Source organism: Budorcas taxicolor, chromosome 17 (assembly GCF_023091745.1).
Source record: "Budorcas taxicolor isolate Tak-1 chromosome 17, Takin1.1, whole genome shotgun sequence".
Taxonomy (NCBI): Eukaryota; Metazoa; Chordata; class Mammalia; order Artiodactyla; family Bovidae; genus Budorcas; species Budorcas taxicolor.
Genome location: NC_068926.1, coordinates 61,377,265 through 61,397,831, shown reverse-complemented (window position 1 = coordinate 61,397,831; position 20,567 = coordinate 61,377,265). Strand labels below are relative to the sequence as shown.

The 20,567-nt window shown below is 50.2% G+C and overlaps 1 protein-coding gene across 2 annotated transcripts in view; it reads right to left on the bottom strand.

The window, feature by feature from the left end:
• TPCN1 (two pore segment channel 1) overlaps window positions 1–20,567 on the bottom strand; it is a 63,787-nt gene that overhangs the window by 18,812 nt on the left and 24,408 nt on the right. For both annotated transcript variants that reach the window (XM_052654321.1, XM_052654322.1), the window contains 11 exons: window positions 15,883–16,010; window positions 9,928–10,104; window positions 9,417–9,530; window positions 8,511–8,641; window positions 7,031–7,119; window positions 4,954–4,988; window positions 4,378–4,436; window positions 4,019–4,118; window positions 1,641–1,757; window positions 1,238–1,362; window positions 392–440 (listed from right to left, as the gene is read on the bottom strand). In XM_052654321.1, coding sequence (XP_052510281.1) covers window positions 392–440; window positions 1,238–1,362; window positions 1,641–1,757; window positions 4,019–4,118; window positions 4,378–4,436; window positions 4,954–4,988; window positions 7,031–7,119; window positions 8,511–8,641; window positions 9,417–9,530; window positions 9,928–10,104; window positions 15,883–16,010 — 1,124 coding nt within the window. The remainder of the gene's footprint in view (window positions 1–391; window positions 441–1,237; window positions 1,363–1,640; window positions 1,758–4,018; window positions 4,119–4,377; window positions 4,437–4,953; window positions 4,989–7,030; window positions 7,120–8,510; window positions 8,642–9,416; window positions 9,531–9,927; window positions 10,105–15,882; window positions 16,011–20,567) is intronic.

Genomic DNA, 20,567 nt, shown 5'->3' with positions numbered 1-20,567 from the left:
CTTTCCTGCTCTCTGACTAACTCGGGAAACCATGAAGATACTCGGGGATCTACAGAACAGCTGAGGCCTGCTGGCCTTTTCACTGTGCTGTGCACTGGCATTATTTTATATGACCCTGAAACTAACGCAGCGGGGTAGGACTCTCACGGCCCCACTTCCCAGGCGAGACAAGCCTTGGAAAGGTTCCATAACCTGCCGGACGCCACACGGCGACTAATGGGGTCTGAGACGCAGGGCTCTGAACTAGGACGGCACATTGCAGGGGGATGGGCAGGTTTGGCTGGGGGCCACCTGTTCTCTCTACAGTGCACGGCGCTCAGCCGAGAGCTGGACTGGCCTCACCCCCCTCCCCTGGAACCGTCGGCCTAGTCCCTCCCCGGAAAGCACCCACCTTCCACTTTAAGGCGGCAACTTCATAAATATCATGAAAGTCCTTCAGGCTGTCATAAGCAACAAGGGCAAAAGAAAAAAAATCAGGGCACGTTCCCACAGAGCTTCAGTGGTTCTCACACCCGCCTGCCTATGGTCACCTTTGAGAGGTGGAGGGGGTGACATCTGGGAGCCCCAGCCCGTTGGGGCCCAGGGGACGGGTACCTCCTGGCTTTTCATCTCCTCCTTCCCCCAGACTATTGATACTTCATCCACTCAGTCTACACTGACTACCACTGGCTTGTGTCCCCCAGAGAGCCAGCCCCCGAATGACCACCGCTGTCAGACGGACCAGGATGGAGCATCCTTTAGTAGGGGACTAACTAGAACGACGGGGGCTGAGAGGTCAGCCCAGACCGAGCTCTCTCGCCCTCGTCTCTACAGCAGGCCTGCTGCTTCTCAACTCGAAAAGAAAAGGGTTTTGGTCATCAGCAGTCAGACCAAGACTGACCATGGACAGCTCGGGGCCCGTTCTGAGGCTGTGCCAGGGCTGTGTGTTTGTGTTGTTCACGTTGCTCTGTGGCTCTGTTCACATGCAACTACCCCAGCTTGCTCATGGCTCGAGGGTGAGCAGATGGGCCAGTCCATTCCACAAGCCAATACATTCCTTTCTTGTTGTGAATTTAAGCTGGACGTGGGTTGGACTCTGTCATTTGTAAAAAGAATCCTGAGCAATAGGGTCTAGGTGCATAAAAAGCTCTGCAAAGAAAACTAAGTCTCTGAGAGCCTCTTTGCCCACCCAGTCACCTCAGGGCCTCTTGTCAACGCCTCCTTCGGCTATACTGCACCCACTTGGGATCCCTCTCACCTGAGCAGTGGTGTGTTGCTCTGATTCAGGGCCTTGAACGTGAGATAGCGCTCCCCTGCACTCATCCGGGGCTTGTAGAAGCGCATCAGGCCTTCAAAGTGCCTGTAGGAGATGCCGGCGGGCCTCTGGGGAGAGAGGGAAGATGGCCACGTGGAACACGGGAAAACGCAGAGTCCAGCTGCCCCTTCCCTTGAGGGGAGCCATGCCCGATGTCCCGCATCATGTGGGATCCCAGGGCACCCTGTTCTCTCTCTGTTCTCCCAAGGGTAGGACCCCTGGTTTCTGAAGCTGCTGGCCCTTCTATGCTTAGGAGATATTGGGAGGTGGGGTGGAGGTAGGGGTTGGAAGGGCAGGAGAACAAGGACCAACCCCCCTCCCTGGCTCAGCCCCTGGCCCCCCCTACCCGCTGGCTAACGAGCAGGCGGTAGGCGTGCTGGATGGCGGTTCGCTTGTGTAGCAGCAAAGACTTGAACTTGCGTTTCTCAATGTCATTGAAGGTGTCAAATACCACGGCCAGGAGCTGAGAGCGAAGAGCAGAGACCTGGTACCCATGCCGACTGGGCCTCAGGGAGCTAGGGAACAGTTCCCCAGCCTCCAGAGGGCACTCCTCCAGCCAGCCCAGAAAGGCAGGTTGAGAAGAGCCTCTCCCCTGGCCATGTGGTGTAGGAAGTTCATCTCCAAGTCTTAGGAGAGGAAGGTCATTCATTGCCGCTTGTAAATTTCCCCTCTACAGATTCGTGAAAACACTTACATTTTGCCCCGGTTTTTCTTCTCTGCCTGTAGCTCATCCCTGCCTGGGCAGTTTTTATAAGGGGAGAGAAGCTGTGAGGGGAACACACTGGGGCTTTTGCCCCATTTAGCTCTGTGTGATGGCTGGGGAGGCTGTGTGTCCATCCTGTGCCCTCCCAACCTCAGAGCAGGGAGGGACATCACTGTCCCTTCCTCCCCTGTCCCCGTGTCCCTTCTCCTGCTCAGTCTGTGTGGCCCTAGAAATGAGGGGTGAGAGGCGGCCTGCACCCAAGGGCACAAGGTTCTGGAATTGCCCAGTTCCAAAGTCAGCATGTGGACAACACAGCCTGCGTTATCAGAGGGCGAAGGGAGGGTGGGAGCAGAATTTGAAAGAAGCCTTTTTGAGAACACTTTCTTTCAAAAATATTTTGAGGGGAACTCTCTTTGCCTTTCCATCCCTTCAAACTGGCCCCCTACATTTCCCTTTAGATCAAGGGAGTTAGCAGCCTTTTTCTGCAAAGGGCCAGAGAGCAAATATGTTAGGCTCTGCAGGCAAGACAGTCTCTGTAGAAATCACTCAACCTTGCAGGTGCGGCATGAAAGCGGTCATAGGCTATATGCAAATGAATGGGTGTGGCCATGTGCCAATAAAACTTTATTGAGAAAAACAGGTGGTAGGCCAGATTTGGGCCCCCAATGGCTGACTCATACCCTGTATTTTCACAGTTCAAAATACCTGTTAAAGCAAATAATTACAGATAATGCTATTTTTAGGATTCTAAACTAACAATGGTACAAAAGAACTCTAAGATGTACAAACAGATATCCAACATACTTGTTTTGGGTCTTGAGAAATAAAAAAAAGAAAATATTTTCCTGCTTAAGACATCATATTTTAAGGCAGGGAAGAAAGCCTGGTGGGCTGACATCTATGGGGTCGCACAGAGGTGGACACGACTGACATGACTTAGCAGCAGCAACACAAGTCTACCCCCAGAGAAAGTGTTTTCCATTTCTATACGGGCCTGACTGTGGTGACTGGTGTGGGGATGCTCATCAGAAGTATAAAAATAAATGCAAGACTTGGTAAGTCCTCTTCCTTATAATTCTGGCATTCACGTGGTCTCAGCACCAGCCTGATGGCCTGGTCTGGGAGAAGGTGATCTGCTGATGGCAGGAACACTCCTGGTGGCCAGTCGAGCCTCCAAAAACACCTCCAAAGTTCCCAGTGTGCATTGGGACTGCACATTGTCCTTAAAGGAACGTGTTCTGTATTGGGTTTCCCAGTGGTTCATAATAAACAGGGTAAAAATACACAGGACATTACTGGCATGTGCGTGCAGTGGGATGGGGTGGTTAACAGCAGGGCTCTGGAACCAGACCAGCTCACCTGGCCACCCGGGCTGTGCAGACAAGGGTGACTCACCCTATCAGTCTGATCCTCAGTTTCCTCAACTATAAATTGAGAATCATAAGAAGACATCTAGGGTTTGAGTGTTAAATTATTTAACCCCTATCCATAAAGCACTTGGCAGAGTACCTGACTAAGGCTTCCTAAGTGTCAGCTTTTCCAGTTATTATAGGTTTGTCGTGAGAAGGAGAAAGTTCCAGGGTAGTTTTGGTTTAAACTCTAGCTCTGGGACTTCCGTGGTGGTCCAGTGGTTACTACTCTGTGCTCCTAACGCGGGGGGCCCAGGTTCGATCCCTTGGTCAGGAAACTAGATCCTGCATGACACAATTAAAGAACCCACGTGCCGAAATAAAGACCCACCCAGTGCAGTCAAATAAATGAAAAAGTGGATGAACAAATGACAAGCTCTAGCATCGTCAGCAGCAGCAGCACTAACCCAGAGAGGCTAGTTACTGCTGGTAACCGGCTGAACTCAAGTCCTGACAGGGAATTCCTAGTCACGCCACACCTGACTAGGGTCTAGGACTTCCTTCCCCTACGTTCCGCCCTCGGAGGTGGATGGCCACCCCTACTTTATCCCCACAATGCCCAGCACGGCAATGGCTGGGGCTGGTCCACAGACACAAGCCAAGGCCACTCACCAGGTTCATGATAAAGTACAGCTCGATGGAGAGGTACACGATGAAGAAGACGCAGGACCAGGGGTTCCGGGAGTAGGAGGGCATCATCACATCTGGGAAGCTGTATTGCAGAGCGTCACCCGCAAGGCCCATGTCTGCCAGTCTCGGCTTTCTCTAAGGACATCCCTCTTTCTGCCTCCCGCCCCCCACCCCCCCCCCCAAGCCTCCCCTACTCTCAGCTCACCAGGCCACTCCCATCCCTCACGGTGGCTCTGAGCACCTGTCTGAGCCAAGACGTGGAATGCCCTTGGCTGAAAAGAGGAGTCAACCCTGGGCACTACCAGAGGGCAGGCAGAAGCCAAAGCAGAGCCCAAACTTACTTGGCGGTGGTCAGAAGGACAAACAGACTGACGATGCTGTTCTCCAGGGTGCTGAAGTACTGCAGGGACAGGAGGACCAGAGGACACGTGGGTGCCAGGCCGAGGGCACACATCACTGGGAACAGGCTGTGTGCAGTGGGTCATATCCAGAGCCCCTTCCTCCACCCGCGGGATCCCTTAAGGATGGCAGAGGAACAAACAAACTCCGAGTCCAAGGCCTCCTCCTTCCTGAGCTCAATGCTTCTGGCAGAAGCAGACACCTGGCCTTGAGACTTGTCTCCCAGAGAATCACATGTTTTGCACAATGAGCTGGGCTCTCCTCCACCACTCCTCTGCCAAAATGTTTCTGTGTTCCAGATCTGATCCTGGAAACATCCCTCTCAACGACAGGACAAGGGATCCCCTTAGCACTCGAAGAAGGAAATGAACGTTCAGGTGCCATGAACGATGATGAGAAACCAAGCCGGGCATCCCTTCCTACTACGGCTGGTGGCGGGGAGGTCAGTCCAGCCACCGGGCCTGAAGTGAAAAGGCCCCACATACAGGAAGACACAGACAAACGTGTTGATTACTTACGGGGTCTGAAGGATTAGGGGAGAATAAGTAGAAACCTAGAAGAAGGTGGTGGGAAACATAGGTTAGAGCAGAAGTCCCAAACCCAGATGTCAATACTAATAAATGCAAATGAGTGCAGTGGGCAGAGGGAAAGCACAAGGAGTGGCGGGGACCGCGGCAGGGCACTATGCATGCTCTGTCTGAAGGCACCAGGTAACTGCTGCCACTCGGGAACGTGATCCAAGCACCACAGAAGCTATTACTAAAAAAGGCTCGTTGGGGACCTTCCTGGTGGTCCAGCGGTTAGGACTCTGTGCTTCCACTGCAGGGGGCTGGGGACCCCTGGTCAGGGAACTAAGATCCTATGTGCTGTATCCTGCAGCCAAAAAACACAAAGGCTGGATGTGCCACACAGTGACTCTAGTTATTGATACCATTATTGTGTGTTTGAAAATTGTTAGGAGAGTAGATCTTAATAGTTCTCATCAGAAGGGAAAAAAAAAACTATAAATATGTATAAAGATGATGTTGTTAACCAGATCATTCTGCAGTATGTACATAATAAAGCATTATGCTGTACACCTAAAACGAATACAGTGTTATGTCGATTACATGTCAATTTTTTTTAAAAAAATGGAAGTTTAAAAAAATTTAAGATTTTAAGGCTGGAAATCTGTATTTTCATGTTAAAAAATCTAGTTTTAAAAATGCTGGCTCAAGGGACTTCCCTGGTGGTCCAGAGGCTAAGACTCAGCTTCCAATGCAGGGGACCAGGTTGGATCCCTGGTCAGGGAACTAGATCACAAATGCTACAACTAAGACTTGGAGCAGCCAAATAAATAAACAAATATTTTAAAGTAAATATTAAATAAAAATTAAAAGTAATTAACTTTTTTTTTTAACACTTCAATTGCCAGTGGAAGGGGTGCAGGTTCAATCCCGTCAGGCAGCTAAGATCCCACATATCTTGTGCCCAAAATACCAAAAAAATGTAAACAGAAGCAATGCTGTAATAAATTCAGTTAAGACTTTAAAAAATGGTCCACATTAAAAAAAAATCTTAAAATAATAAAATAAAACATAAGATGCTGGCTCAACAGTTTCAGACCAAACAAAACTCATCCGTAGGCTGGGTCTGGAACCCAGACTGCTGGTTTGCAATCTTTGGTTTTGAGAACATGACAACCAAGTGATAACTCCAAAGGAACCCCACTGTTCTCCTGCAGCTGAGGGTCCAAGGTGGGCGTACCATTAATGTCCTCCCTCTTGGAATGGGCTATTCCCCTGAGTCCTTGAAATCCTGAAAGTGTGCCCCTAAGGGAAGTCAGCCCCTCGGAACACCAAGGAAATTCTATCCAGAGTGAGGCAGGGGAGGTGGAGTCAATGGCTCAGGGAACAGAGTGTCACGAGGGCCTGGGGATTTCAGCACTGGGGGCGGCCTTAGAGTCAGTGGCCTCTGGCTCCACTGCCTCTGCCATCTGAGCACCATGGAAGGGACCTTGGTCTTCCCTGCCGTGTTCTGAGACCGCCACTATCTAAAGCCCGTGTCTGAATGTGGGAGTCATCAATACTTGATCTTATCTGAAGAGGCAAGGCCTCCCCGGTGTTAGAAAGGGCGTGACCTTGCTTTAACACCTAGTGAAGCTGAACTATGTCGACCCTAAGGTCCCAGGCATATGCTGTAGAGAAACTCCCCTGTGTGCGCGCCGGGAAAGACAGGAGAATGTTCGCAGCAATGTGATCTGCAACCGAGGAAAATGCCCACCATCGGAGGAAGTGATAAATAAACGTGGGTATATTCACGCACTGGATCATGACGCTATAGTGAAAATGAATGGCCTACATCTCCACGCATCAGCGTGAATAAAGGCCGGGGGCACCCCCTGGGAGCAAAAGGGAACTGAGATCAAGAAAGGTTACAAAGGTGGCTTCTATTTTTTTTCCCCCCAATACCGCATTTCCTAAGCTGGAGTCTACAAGTGTTTCTATCGTTCTGAAAACCTTCCCGAATCTCTAAAACTGTCAAAGTGCCTTTTTTCTCAACGATGAGTTTGCTTTTGGAGAGTGCCTGCGTACTGGGGCTTGGGAAAAAACTCACCGAGGATGGCGAAAATGATCATGAAGAAGAGGAGAAGCAGGAGGATGTCCATGAAGGGTGGCAGGGACTGAAACATCTGACGCAGGTTGCTGGGGGGAGACAGGGCCAGGAGGGGTGAGGGGCGGTGGGTGGCAGGCTGGGGCCCAGGGGCACGGTCTGGGACTCCTCAGTGCAGGATGCCCTGTTGAGATGGGGGCCTGGTGCTCCCAACCCCTGGAACACTAAATCCCACCGCACCCTGGCTTATGACGCCACGCTCAGTGATCTCCTAGGACTTCCACTCTGGGGGTGATGGGGAAAGAACCAGGGCAGGCGTGGCGCTTACTGAGCCCAAGCAGGCAAGTGCCTGCAAGGGATGGAGCAGGCAGGCCCAGGCCGGGTGCATGGCCTCGGGTGCCAAGGTCAGTCTGCATGGGATGCAGGAAGACATCTCAGGGCCACTCAGTCCGAGGACATGTGTCCCGGTTTTGTGGACGGGGAACCAAGAGTGACCCCATGGGCTTCCCCAGTGGCTCAGATGGTGAAGCGTCTGCCTGCAATGAGGGGGACCTAGATTCGATCCCTGGGTCTGGAAGATCCCCTGGAGAAGGAAATGGCAACCCACTCTAGGACTCTTGCCTGGAAAATTCCATGGATGGAAGAGCCTGGTAGACCACAGTCCATGGGATCTCAAAGAGTCAGACACGACTGAGCAACTTCACCAAGAGTGAATGGTTAGCCCGCTCTCATTCACAGGACCCCAGCCAAGAGGTTTTCTAGATGGATTTTCAAAACTCAGTCCAGGGCTTCCCTGGTGGCTCACTGGTGAAAAATCCACCTGCCAATGCAGGGGACATGGGTTCGATCCCTGGTCTGGGAAGATCCCATATGCCTCAGAGCAACAAAGCCCGTGCACCACAACTGCTGAGCCTGTGCTCTAGAGCTGGAGAGCCACAGCTACCGAAGCCTGAGCGCCTAGAGCCCATGCTCCGCAACAAGAGAAGCCACCGCAATGACAAGCCCTCGCTCTGTAACTAGAGAAAAGCCCGTGCAGCAAAGACCCAGCACCAACAAAAAATACACACTATCATTAAAAAAAACAAAAAACTCAGCTTGAACTTAGGTTAATGGCCTGTTTTGAGTTCAGTCCCCCAGTCCCAGGGGAGGTGTCAGGACCGCCTGCTGAGTCGCGTGGACTTCACTGAGTTCCTGCTGCAGGCTGTGTCTGGGCAGATACTGTGCAGGGAGCCCCAGAGAAGCACAGGTAATGACAGGAGAGCGCCCTGGACCCGGAGGAAGGAGACCTGAACTGCAGTGGGAGGCCCACCCTCCTCTCTGTGGGGATCGAATGGCAGAGGGAAGTGATCAGGACTGTGACCTAGCCAAGTGCAGGAGGGACCTAATCGCTAGCTGACTCACTGGCTCCTGCGCCACCACGGACCCAGGGGGCCGGGCCGGGCCGTGAGAGCGCCTGAGTATGCAACTCCTCCCTAGGCCTTACCGCCGGACGCCGCCACAGTACCGACAGTCCACCAGGAAGATGCAGCGCAGCGCCCGGGTCACCCGCACGTGTGACGTCTGCCGTACCAACACCACGATGGCCTCCACGAACTGCACCACCAGCACGGAGGTCTGGGGGAGGCCGGGCACAGCGCACTGTCAGCCCCTGCGACCCAGTCCCAGATAGAGGGCCTGCTAGATACTGGCCCCCCCAGCCATCCCCATCCCCGAGGGGAGTCCAGAGAAGCCCTTCCCTCGCCCTCTGTCACCTCCCCCAACATCAGGCAGGCCCCAGGGAGAAGTCCACTGCTGCTGGCCCAGGAGAACAAGCTTGATTGATGCTCCCAGCAGCTCATTAGAGGGTACCCGCTGAACAAAACCACCACTCTGCAGGCTGCAGCCACCCACCCCCTGGTTCTAGCTACCCCCTGAGGGCCCCTGGGGTCTTCGGCATGTCCTGATCTCTAATTCCTTGGGCACATCCTCCCCATCAAGTGTGTGCGCTTCTGACACTGCTAAATACCGCTCTGACATATCCCAACTTATGTCTCTCTCTGCTACAGAGAAAGTGGACAATAAGGCACTGACTGGCACGGGTGTGAAGGCCACACCAGGCTGGTTTGGAATCCCAGCTCTCCGGGATCCAGATCCCATTCTCTTGCGACTGGCTGGATGTAAACTAGGAATAGTAATACGTTTCCCACAAAGGTCACCATGCTGGTGCTTGGCCTGAAGTAAATACCAGTAGCTACTGTCAGCACCACTGTGACACCCAGAGCAAAGCTGGAAGCATGGTGAGGTCCGGGACCCAGAGACACGCTTCACAGTGCACGGGGGATTTGCAGTTGAATTGACGATACAGGCTTGAAGTTGACAAGGAAATGCTGGAAAGAGATGGACACATCACCTTGACCATGGTCCTTTTGTGCCGGATGAAAGTGTGAAGGCCCAGCCACCGCAACTTCATGCAGAGTTCAAACACGACCACCACCAGGGCGAACAGCTCCAGGGTTGCGTGGACCTGCAGCCACAGGGCGTGAAGGAGACGCAGCGTCACCGGCCACTCCCCAGTAGAAGTGAGCGCACCTGCCGGCTTTTCTTTGGAGATAGCGGGCGGGACTGCTGATCAGTATGCTGTTCACCTGGAGCCAAAGCATGGCCACGGCGACCCCCGCCCCTCCTTGGAAGTTACAAGGGAACTGAATCCCAGAGAGACTCAGGGTGGTGCATTCCGTTGGGCGTTGGGCGGGGACCCCAGGCAAGACTGGTGAGCCAGCTACTCCCAGGGCCTCCCCGTCTGAAATCCGCGGGGTGTCTCCTCTTCCAGAATGCTCCCTTTCAGGCTTGAGTTACTCTGCCCGCCTTCCCACCCCCGACACCCCCAGAGAGCCGCGGCTCGCGGCCACCGGGACACTCACGTAAATGCCCAGCCGGAGCGCGGGGACGGCGGGAGCCTCGCACAGGGACAGCAGCAGCAGGAGCAAGGCCGCGGACAGCTCCATCAGGTAGAAGAGGTGGTTGTGTGCGAAGAGGTAGGCCGCCAGCGCTTTGGCGTTCTTGGGGTGGGTGAAGAACTTGTCGTTATTCTCGCCTTCCTGAAAGAGTGAGAGTCCGAGAGTCGCGGTGGTGCGTGACCCGGCGCGAAGCAGGGTGCCTGGGAGGCAAAAGCGGCGGGCACGTGGGATGTGTGGTGGGCGGGGAAAGGGGAGGGCCCTTGGCAGGTGGGTGGAGCTTCAGACCAGAGAGGACGGAAAATTAAGTGTTATCTTCACAGCTTAGCACACCCCTCAGGTCTCGCCCTTGCCGCTGATGGGGCTTCAAAGACTTGCTTCTTTCCAAAACTACTCGGAGGAATCAAAGGATATTACGCCCAAGAGATCAAAGGGAAGCGGGCGCATGTGGTCCCTTCTGAGACCGAAGTCTCACTCAGGTGTGGGATGTTAAGTGTTCGGGGTCTGGGGTAAGCTAGTCATGACTGTGTCCTGGCTTCGCCCCCTTCTCCCTGGGTAACATGGAAACTGTTCTTTCACCTTTACAACTATCCATGGGTTAACGATCGACCGTACTTACTCCCGGAGAAGACAATGGCAACCCACTCCAGTACTCTTGCCTGGAAAATCCCATGGACGGAGGAGCCTGGTAGGCTGCGGTCCATGGGGTCGCTAACAGTTGGGCACGACTGAGCGACTTCACTTTCACTTTTCACTTTCATGCATTGGAGAAGGAAATGGCAACCGACTCCAGTGTTCTTGCCTGGCGAATCCCAGGGACGGGGGAGCCTGGTGGGCTGCCGTCTATGGGGTCACTAGGAGTCGGACACGACTGAAGTGACTTAGCAGTAACATGGAGGGGAAAGCTTGAGGGTCCCTTTATCAGAATCCTGCTTTACTCATCTTTCTCCATCCCATTTATCTTTTTTTTTTTTAACTTTACAATATTGTATTGATTTTGCCACACATCAACATGAATCCACCACGGGTGTACACGTGTTCCCAATCCCGAACCCTCCTCCCACCTCCCCCCCCACCCCCCCCCCCCCCATTTATCTTTTTAAAGAGTTTTTGGATGTGGGACCATTTTTAAAGTTTTTGTTGAATTTGTTACAATATTGCTTCTGTTTTATGTGGGGATTTTTTTGTTTTTGTTTTGCTTTTTGACCATGAGGCATATGGGATCTTGGCTCCCCAGCTGGGGATGGAATCTGCACCCCCTGCATTGGAAGGCAAAGTCTTCTCAATTACTGGACCAACAGGGAAGTCTCCCCACTTCTTAACTGACTCTATTTCCACCTAATTTCCTAACGCTTTGATGCTTTCACCCCAACAGCAATGAGACAGCGGCTGACCCCCACTGAGTGCCCTCCACTGAGCCCCGATATTCCTTTCAGTCCTGGCAATTTGCCTTCCAGGCAAGTGCTTCTATTTCTTCTCATTTGACAGCAATGACAGGGAACCTCTGTACCACCCAAGCCCATAGAGCCAGGCAGCCTGACTCCAGCAGCCCTGTTCTGTCTAGTCTCGGCCTCCTGCTGATGATGCAGAAAACAAATGATGGAGCGCGGGGAATGGTCCACTTGAGAATACAAGCTGATGACCCTCCCTGTTAGGGTCGGTCTTCTGGGGGAGGTAGGGGATCTTCACTGCCTCCCTGGGGTTGGTGGGCACAGGCCTAAGAGAGGTCCCACCTCATCAACTTCCTCACCTCAGTATCCCATCCAGCAGTGTACACATAGACAGCATTTACTTTTCATGCATTGCCTTGCTTCAGTGCTTCTCAACTGGGGACAGTGTTTACCACCTGCCCTCCCCTGACTCCACCCCAGGGCTGGAGACACATGTAGTTGTCACACCTGGGGGGTGTTGCTGGCATCCCGAGGGTCAGTTCCAGGGATGCTGCTAAACCTGCTAAAATGCACAGGGCAGCCCCTCACAACAAAGAATTATCGGGTCCTAAACACCAGTGATGCTGAGTCAGGAGAACCTATCTCAATCACTCTCAGCGCACTCAGAACAGAGGCTCTTGCCCTTGGCTCCAATCTCTAGAGGAGAAAAGGGTCAGAGCCCCAGAAGGGATATCCAGAGCCTTTCCAAAAGCATTCCGGGTGTTCTAGAATGCAGGCAGACCTTCAACTATTTCAATATTTGGCTCTTCTGGGATGAGGCCACATGCACCCATCCTCATAAACCCTTATTCTGACAAAAGTGAAACTAACCCATGCATGCCCCGTGATTCCTGCAGAAGTTACAAAGCCAGGCTAACAGGAAGAAGTGTCTCTGGGCCAGGTGGCACATGGTGCCATGGAAGGAGCTCTGGCCAGTGGGCTCCCGTGCTAGCCGGAAGTGGCTTCAGCTCGCCAAGCTTGTTACAGAGAACTGGGAGCGCAAGAGATATAGTCAAGACCTCAGTTGGCACAGTGCCTGATGCACACAGTGGGCGTTTAATAGATGTTTGGTAAGATGAAGCATTTCTGCAAGAGATCATTCTCCAGGCGCCTGCCCAGCCCAAGGACTGTCCAGTAGCTGGGAGGCGGCTGGGAGCTCTGACCTTGGCTGTGGTTTGCAGCAGAACTTCCAGCGAGTCACTTCCCTGAAGCCGGATACATCACTATCCTCGTGATAAAAAAATAAATAAAAGACAAACCACAGACTTGACAGGGCAGGGAACAAACATCCTGGAGTCACACGGAGGGTGAGCTGGGCAAGCCTCGCTCCCTGTCCTGTGATCTGTGCTGGGCTGTGGTTTTCACCACCACCGCCCTGGCCACAGGGGTCACACATGGTTGCCTGAGGAGCTTCTGGCTTGGACTTCTAGAAAATGCAATTCTCGGGTAATTTCTTCCAACAGGTAGCCAGGGATGAAGGTCTGGCAAGAGCAAACCACTGACATGGGGCTCTCAAATCTGACCTCGGGGACTTGGAATTCCCTCAGGGCAGATGGAAGATGAGGCCTTCCCCAGCAAGGACCGAGTGAATTAGGATCTGAGTCTCTATCCTGACCCAGATGCTAAGGCCTCCCAGGTGGCACAGTGGTAAAGAATCGACCTGCCAATGTTGGAGACGCAAAAACCTGGGTTCGATCCCTGGGTTGGGAAGGTCCCCTGGAGGAGGAAATGGCAACCCACTCCAGTATTCCTGCCTGAAAAGCCCCAAGGACAGAGGAGTCTAGTGGGCTACAGTCCATGGGGTCGCAAAGAGTCGGACATGACTGGGCACGCATGCACTAAGGAGAACACTGGCCATATTTCCTAGCTGCTGACCATGAAGTAGGAAATTTATGATTAGGAAAAATAAGGCAGGCCAGTTGTACATGACTTCCAGGCCTTTAATCTCTGCTCCCTGGGGCAGAAGTCCATAAAGAAAACTCGGACCGTCTTGGTGGCAACAGGAGCTCCAAGCACACGGCTCCTGTGGGTGAGTGAGTTAACACGTAAATTTAGGAAGAGAGGAAACCGCAGGCACCAGATAGACTCAAAGCAGCGAGGGGCCAGTCACCCAAGCGCACCAGCAACCTGGCTCGGGGGCTGTGCTGCAGCCCATCCACAAGCGCGAAAGCAGCTATCGGACACCCGCTAACACCGTCCTCCAAGCCAGAAACCACTGTCCACGGGGATCCAAGTTCTGCTTTTAGTTTTAATTTTACACGAGGATGCAGCTTTTTGAAAAAAAAAAAAATTCAAGTAATACACAGAATTATAAGGTAGTAAAAATTCCATCAGCCAAAAATAATCACCTTTAATATTCTGACAAATAAGTTTCCAGATGTGAATGGGTATCTGTGCATACATAGACACATATTATGTAAAATTATATATAACATATATTAAAAGTCACCATATGATACCTTCTGTTCTGTAACCTCTTTTTCCCCAAAGACATGACCCATTTTTGAGTGACTACATGGGGTCAGGTACAGACATGTGGCCACCACGTAGAGAAGAAAGAACATCATTTGGAGGCTAGATGGACATGGTTCAAATCCAAGCTTGGCAGTTTACTAGCTGGCTGGCTTTGGACTCACTAGCCCCTGGGAGTCTCAGGTGTACAAACTGGGAGATGACCAAACTGCTTGGTAAGGTTGTTAGAAAGATCAGCAAGGACATACTTAACTTAGTCTTTTTGTGGTATATAGATTCATTTGTATTATTTTTTAGATTCCACTTAGAAGTTATATTTCTCTTTAGCTGACTTCACTTAGTAATATTCTCTAGGTCTAGCCACACTATGGCACATGGCAATATTTCATTCTTCATTATGGCTGAGTAATCTTCCACCGCTCATATGTGTGTGTGTGTGTGTATGTGTGTGTGTGTGTATTACATACCACATCTTCTTAAATCAATTGTCTGTTGAGGGGCACTTGGGTTCCTGGGTTGTTTCCATGCCTTGGCTATTGTAAACAGTGCTACTATAGACACTGAGGTGCATGTACCTTTTTGAATTAGAGGGTTTTTTTCCCCCAAATATATATCCTGGAGTGGGGTTGCTGGATCATATAGTAGCTCTATGTTTAGTTGTTTAAGACACTTACCTACTGTTTTCCTTAATGTCTGTACCAATTTACATTCCCACCAACAGTGTAGGAGAGTTCCCTTTCCTCCACACCCTCTCCAGCATTTATTATTTGGTGATAGCCATTTTTATTACTAATGTTCTCGCCTGCTTAAGGAAAGAAGGAATTACCAAGCAGCGATTCTAATTCCATATTCTGATCCATTCTGGCCTCTTATCTAGCGCCTGTTCAACCTTAAAGAGGGTGACAGTGTATAGGGTGATCCTGCCACGTCAACAGGCATGCCCAAGCTTGCTAAAATCTCCTGAAAACATTTCTACTTAACCTGAATCATTTCTGCCTTAACCTGAATCAAAACGCATTCCTTTAGGAGTACAGCCATAAAACGTGAGAAACACACAGACACCAAAACAGCTATCAAATAAGTATCTGAATTCCATTAAATTTTCTTTGAAAATAGCAAAGCAAATACTTAAAAGGGAAAGCTGCTTCAAAGAAAAAGAAAGATTAAGGGAAAGTGATCATTCAAATGAACTTGAGAAAAATCCCATTTCTTCACCCAAACCCTTACTCAATGCTGAAATTTCAGCAGAAGCTGAAATCTTATAATGGCAAAAATGACAAGATTAAGGTGAAAATGCCACAGACAGTGAGATTAGCAGTTAACAGGCAATATTCCCTCTGGAGAGTATTCAATACAATATACCAAGGGCCCTAAAAAATGTCGATTCCTTCAACCCACTGATTCTACTTCTTGGAGTGTTTCCTAATAAAATAATCCTTGATATTAAAGAGAAAAAGAGAGAAATAGCTGAAGACATAGATTATCCTCCTATTATAATTTATAACAGGGAAATGCATAATATACAGTAAGGGAAATATAAACAGAGAAAATATCCAACCTTATCAGGATAGTTACATGCATTAAGATACACTTAGACAGAATTATAAAGACTTTAAAATTTGTTTAAAAACAAAAACCAGGCATGGAATAGCAAATATGAAAGCAGCAGCAGGATAAACAGGAAGGAATAAACATCTCCAGACTCCTCACACTAAGTCACCTGGACTCAGTAGATAAAAGAAGAACCAGCCTCTCCAGAAGAGGGGGCAAGGCAGGGGGAGGCCAAATGGACAGACTAGGGGAACCTGGGGGCAGGCAGGGCCACACACTGGGGTCCTGGGAACAAGCCCACGGGCACAGCCAGCTTGGCTCTCCCGGCGTGATCTTATGAAACGAGAAGCTCACACACGGAGCACTAAAGCCAGAACTGGATTTCTGGGCATGCATCCAACACAGCCTGGCTCCCCGTCTCCACCAACACGTGGCAAGAAGGGCCAGGTGCTGCCCGGGAGATACTCACCTGGAGGTAGATTGCTGCCTCTTGATAATTCATCTCCCAGTCATGTCCGGTGAGGCTGGAGGGGGAGTTCTCGCCCTCTAAGCTCAGAATGGGGGCCTGGGAGTCGTGGACGGTATATTTGCCTCCATCTGCAAGAGGAGATTCACTTACAACCCAGGTTTGGGAGAATAAAAAGACACCATTCACCAGAGAGAAGGTTGGCAGTCATTCACATGCTCTCGCCCATATCCTATTATATAAGTCAACACTCCCTTGTATATACTTGGGCTTCCTGGTGGCTCAGGCGGTAAAAAATCCGCCTGCACTGCAAGAGACCTGGGGTCGATCCCTGGGTTGTGAAGATCCCCTGGAGATGGGCATGGCAACCCACTCCAGTATTCTTGCCTGGAGAATCCCCATGGTCAGAGGAGCCTGGCAGGCTACAGTCCACGGGGTCCCAAAGAGTCAGACACGACGGAGCGACTAAGCACACTTAAGTCTACACATGATCCCGTATATTAGGCTGGCTGAAAAGGTCGTTCAGGTAACATATTTTGGCAAAAACCAAAAGACCTTTTTGGCTAACCCAATACTAACGACAGCAAGAATAGTATGTCTAGCAAAAATGTTTTCCCAATGCAGATGGACCTGGAGGGTATTATGCTGAGTGAAATAAATCAGAAAGACAAACACTGTTATGAGACCACTTATGTGTGGAATCTTAAAACTAAAAGAAACTAGAGAATGCAACAACAAAGGCAGACTCATAGATACAGAGAACAAACCAGTGGTTTCTTTGGGGAGAGGGAAGGGGGAGGGGCAAGATGGGGGAGGGGACTAAGAGGTACAAACTACTATGGATAAAATAAACTACAAGGATATATTGTGCAGCAAAGGAATATTTTATAACTACAAAAGGAGTATAACGTTTAGAAATTGTAAATCACTATATTACACACATATAATGCTGTATATCAACCACACCTCAGTTAAATTTTTCTTTCTCCTGTTAAGTGAAGAAAGCAAATATAAAAAAAGCACACACCCAATGCTATCGTTTGTGTAAATAAGGGAAAAAACAAGAAAGCACAGAGATATCTACTTATCTTAACGGAAGAAATAGAAGAATAAATTAGAACTTGATGAAATTGATGACCTACAATGGATGGAGAGAACAGGGTGGAAGTCCTAAGAGGGAGTGATCTTTTTGATGACTTTTGACTTGTGGAAGCATGTTAATATACTACCTTGTCAGAAAAATAAAGATAACTGGATTTGTTCCCTGATGCAGGGTCATCCGTGGCTCTTCCCTGCTGAGACCCATGCCCTTTCCTTCTGGTAACTCAGTCCTGTCTGCCTTTGAAGAGTGTCCGCCCCCGACTTTTTGTCCTTATTCTTTGGCTCTGGCCAACTCCACCCCTGGCAGCCGATCCAGTGCAATGAGATCCCCTCAACACCCGCCCCACCCTGCCCCCGTCTCACCCCAGACAGGTATTGGTTCAGCCAATGGTGCTGACAGAAGTCTAGCCAACGAGGGTGAACCCAGAACTTCTCCAGGACCAGTTTAGAAAGGTGTGTGTGTGGAGGGATTGGGGAGCTCTTTCCCTACTGCTGCTAGAGGCTGCCTCTGCCACCAAGTGGGGAAGACCTGCCTGAGTTACACCCCTGGGATCGAGCTGTGCCTGAAATTTACCTCAGAGCATTTCCAAAATCTGAGCCCACAAAGATCCTTTTATACCTAAGCCTCTTTGAGCTGGGCTTGTCACAGCACTCAAGTACGTCCATTGATACATGCCACGGCACCGAGAAACAAGTCTCAGCTTTTAATTAAAAAAAATTTTTTTTTACTGTTTATTTATTTGGCTGCAATGGGTCTTAGTTGTGGCACTTGGGATTTTTAGCTGTGCCACGTGGGACCTAGTTCCCCACCCTGGGCCCCCTGCATTGGGAGTGAGGAGTCTTAGCCACTGGACCACAGGGGAAGTCCCATGGATGGACATTTAGACCATTGCCAATGTTCGGCTACTTCAAATGAAGCTGTTATGAACGTTCATGTACAGGACTTGGTATGGATGTAAGTGTTCATTTCTTGGGGGTAAATACCAAGGGGTGAAATAGCTAGATCACCCATTTAACTTCTTACGAAACTACGAAACTGTTTTCCGAAGTGACTGTACCATTCTACACTGCCACTCGCAGTAAATGAGCGTTCTGGGTCTTCCACTTCCGCACCACCAATTGATATGCTCACTGCTTGAAGTCTTAACTACCCTAAAATATTGTGATGTTACTGCATTGTTTTAAATCCGATGCTTTTAATTTGGATTTCCTCAGAGACTAATAAGGTTGAGCATCTTTCCATATGCTTAGTTGCCATTTGTACAACTTAACTGAAGTGTCTCCAACTCTTACCTGTTTATTACATTATTTTCTTCTCTTTTAAAATTTTGAGTCACATATATATAATGTAGTCTATAAATATGCAAATCTTTGTCTCTGATTATAATATCTACTCCAGTTTTGATTATTTCTTTGGATTAGTGATTATTGTAGCTTTTTCCATTCTTTTCATCTCTTTGTGTCTTTTTATTTAAACTTTGTTTCCTATAGGCAGCATGTAGTTTGGTCTTGCTTCTTTCCTCCAGTTTGAAAAACTCTGCCTTTTAAATGGAGTATTTAGAGTATTTACATTTAATGTAATTACTAATATGGTTAGGCTTAAATATTATCATCTTGCAATTTGCTGCATATTTATCCCACCTGTCCTTTGTTCTCCTGCCTTTGTCCTCCAAGACACTTCAATTAAGTACCTTCCTGAGGTCATGCAGTCGGTGAGAAGCAGCGCTTGGATGCCAAATTAGGCTGGTTAGCTCCTAATTGGTAGGTTGCATGCCTCTCAAGGGCTTCCCAGGTGGCGCTAGCAGTAAAAAATCTGCCTGCCATTGCAGGAGATGTAAGGGATGTGGGTTGGATCCCTGGGTTGGGAAGATCCCCTGGAGGAGGGCACAGCAACCCACTCCAGTGTTCTTGCCTGGAGAAACCCCATTGTCAGAGGAGCCTGGCAGGCTACAGTCCATAGGGTGACCAAGAATCAGACATGACTGAAATGCCTTTGCATGCATGCAAGCATGCCTCTCAAGAACTGGAAGCCCAGAAAGGAGGACAAGGCATAGCTGAAAGGATTAAAAACATGGCAGCTATTCCATCACATCTGACTGCAGCCAGCCCTTCTCATTCTGGTCCTGCTCTCCCAACACCAGGATCTCCTAACTCTGATCCCCATGCCCATTGCCCCCGTGCCCATTTCTGAAAGAACTGAGCCCTAGGTGGAGCCAGGGGAAGGTCAAAACCACCTTCTTCCACCCGCTCGCAGGCAGCTGGCGCTGGGATCTTGGGTGCCTGTGCTGAATCCTCCATGCCCTCCACACGGCAGGAGCCAGTGCCCGGGACACAGTAGTCCTAGGTAAAGAGTGGTGCTGGTGCAGGGTGGGTGGCAATGGCTGGCACAGATGGCAGGGGACATTAGTGCCACTTTCCCAGCCAGAGCTAGACATAAGCATCTGCATGAGCCCCTGCCTCAGAGATCCCCCAGTGTGAGCCTTCCCAGCCCTTCCTCTCATGTGTGTGTGTGTGGGGGGGGGTGGTTATCAAAGCAAATTGAGCTGCCCGTGGGCCAGCCCTGCCACAACTGGTGCAGACCCCAGCCGCCTGGATCCTGCTGACTACCAGAAGCCTTCCACCCGGCTGCCGTGGTGCAAGGAGAGGGTGACAAGGGTCTTTCTTAGCACACGTGTCTCACCCCCACCCTAACGAACCTCAGCCCTACAAATCTATGTAGCCCAAACCTCATCAATTCGGCTTCTGCTGAAACAACAAACACACTTCCAGGGCATACTCTGTGTGCCAGGCTACTCTCAGCATGATATATGTATCATTGTAAATTTCATCCTCACAATAGCACCATTACTGTGTCCATTTTACAGATGAGGTACAGGAAGCCCAGAGAGTCCTGTGAACTCACCCAGGCTTCACACACTTAGAAGGTCAGCAGGGTCTATGCTGAGAATCCCCATGCTTAACCAAAGTGCAGGAACTGCAAAGAGACCAAACCAGTCTATCCTAAAGGAAATCAACCCTGAGTGTTCACTGGAAGGACAGATGCTGAAGCTGAAGCTCCAATACTCTGGTCACCTGATGTTAAGAACACTCATTGAAAAAGACCCTGATGCTGGGAAAGATTGAAGGCAGGAGGAGGAGGGGATGACAGAGGATGAGATGGTTGGAGAGAGAGCATCACAGACTCACTGGACGTGAATCTGAGCAAACTCCGGGACATAGTAGAGGACAGGGAAGCCTGCAATGCTATAGTCCACCAGGTCGCAAAGAGTCGGACATGGCTTAGCGACGGAACAAATGGACTATGGGGCTTCCCTCCATGGACTCTGGAGGACCTTCTGCTGTCCATCATAGAAAGGATGAGTGTCGGGTCCAGGGTCTTAGAAAGGATGACGCTTAAGTCTGGAATGGGTTGGCGAGACCATTTAATTGAATGCTCATCTCTTAGAGATGGGAGGCGGAGGTCACAGCAGAGAGCGTACCTGTTACTAGGGCTGATTCGTCAGAGACCCAGCTCTAGCACCCGGGCCTCCTGGCCGCCTGTCTAGAGGCCTCTCCACCACAAACTCTGGTCACTCGCCCCTCACTCG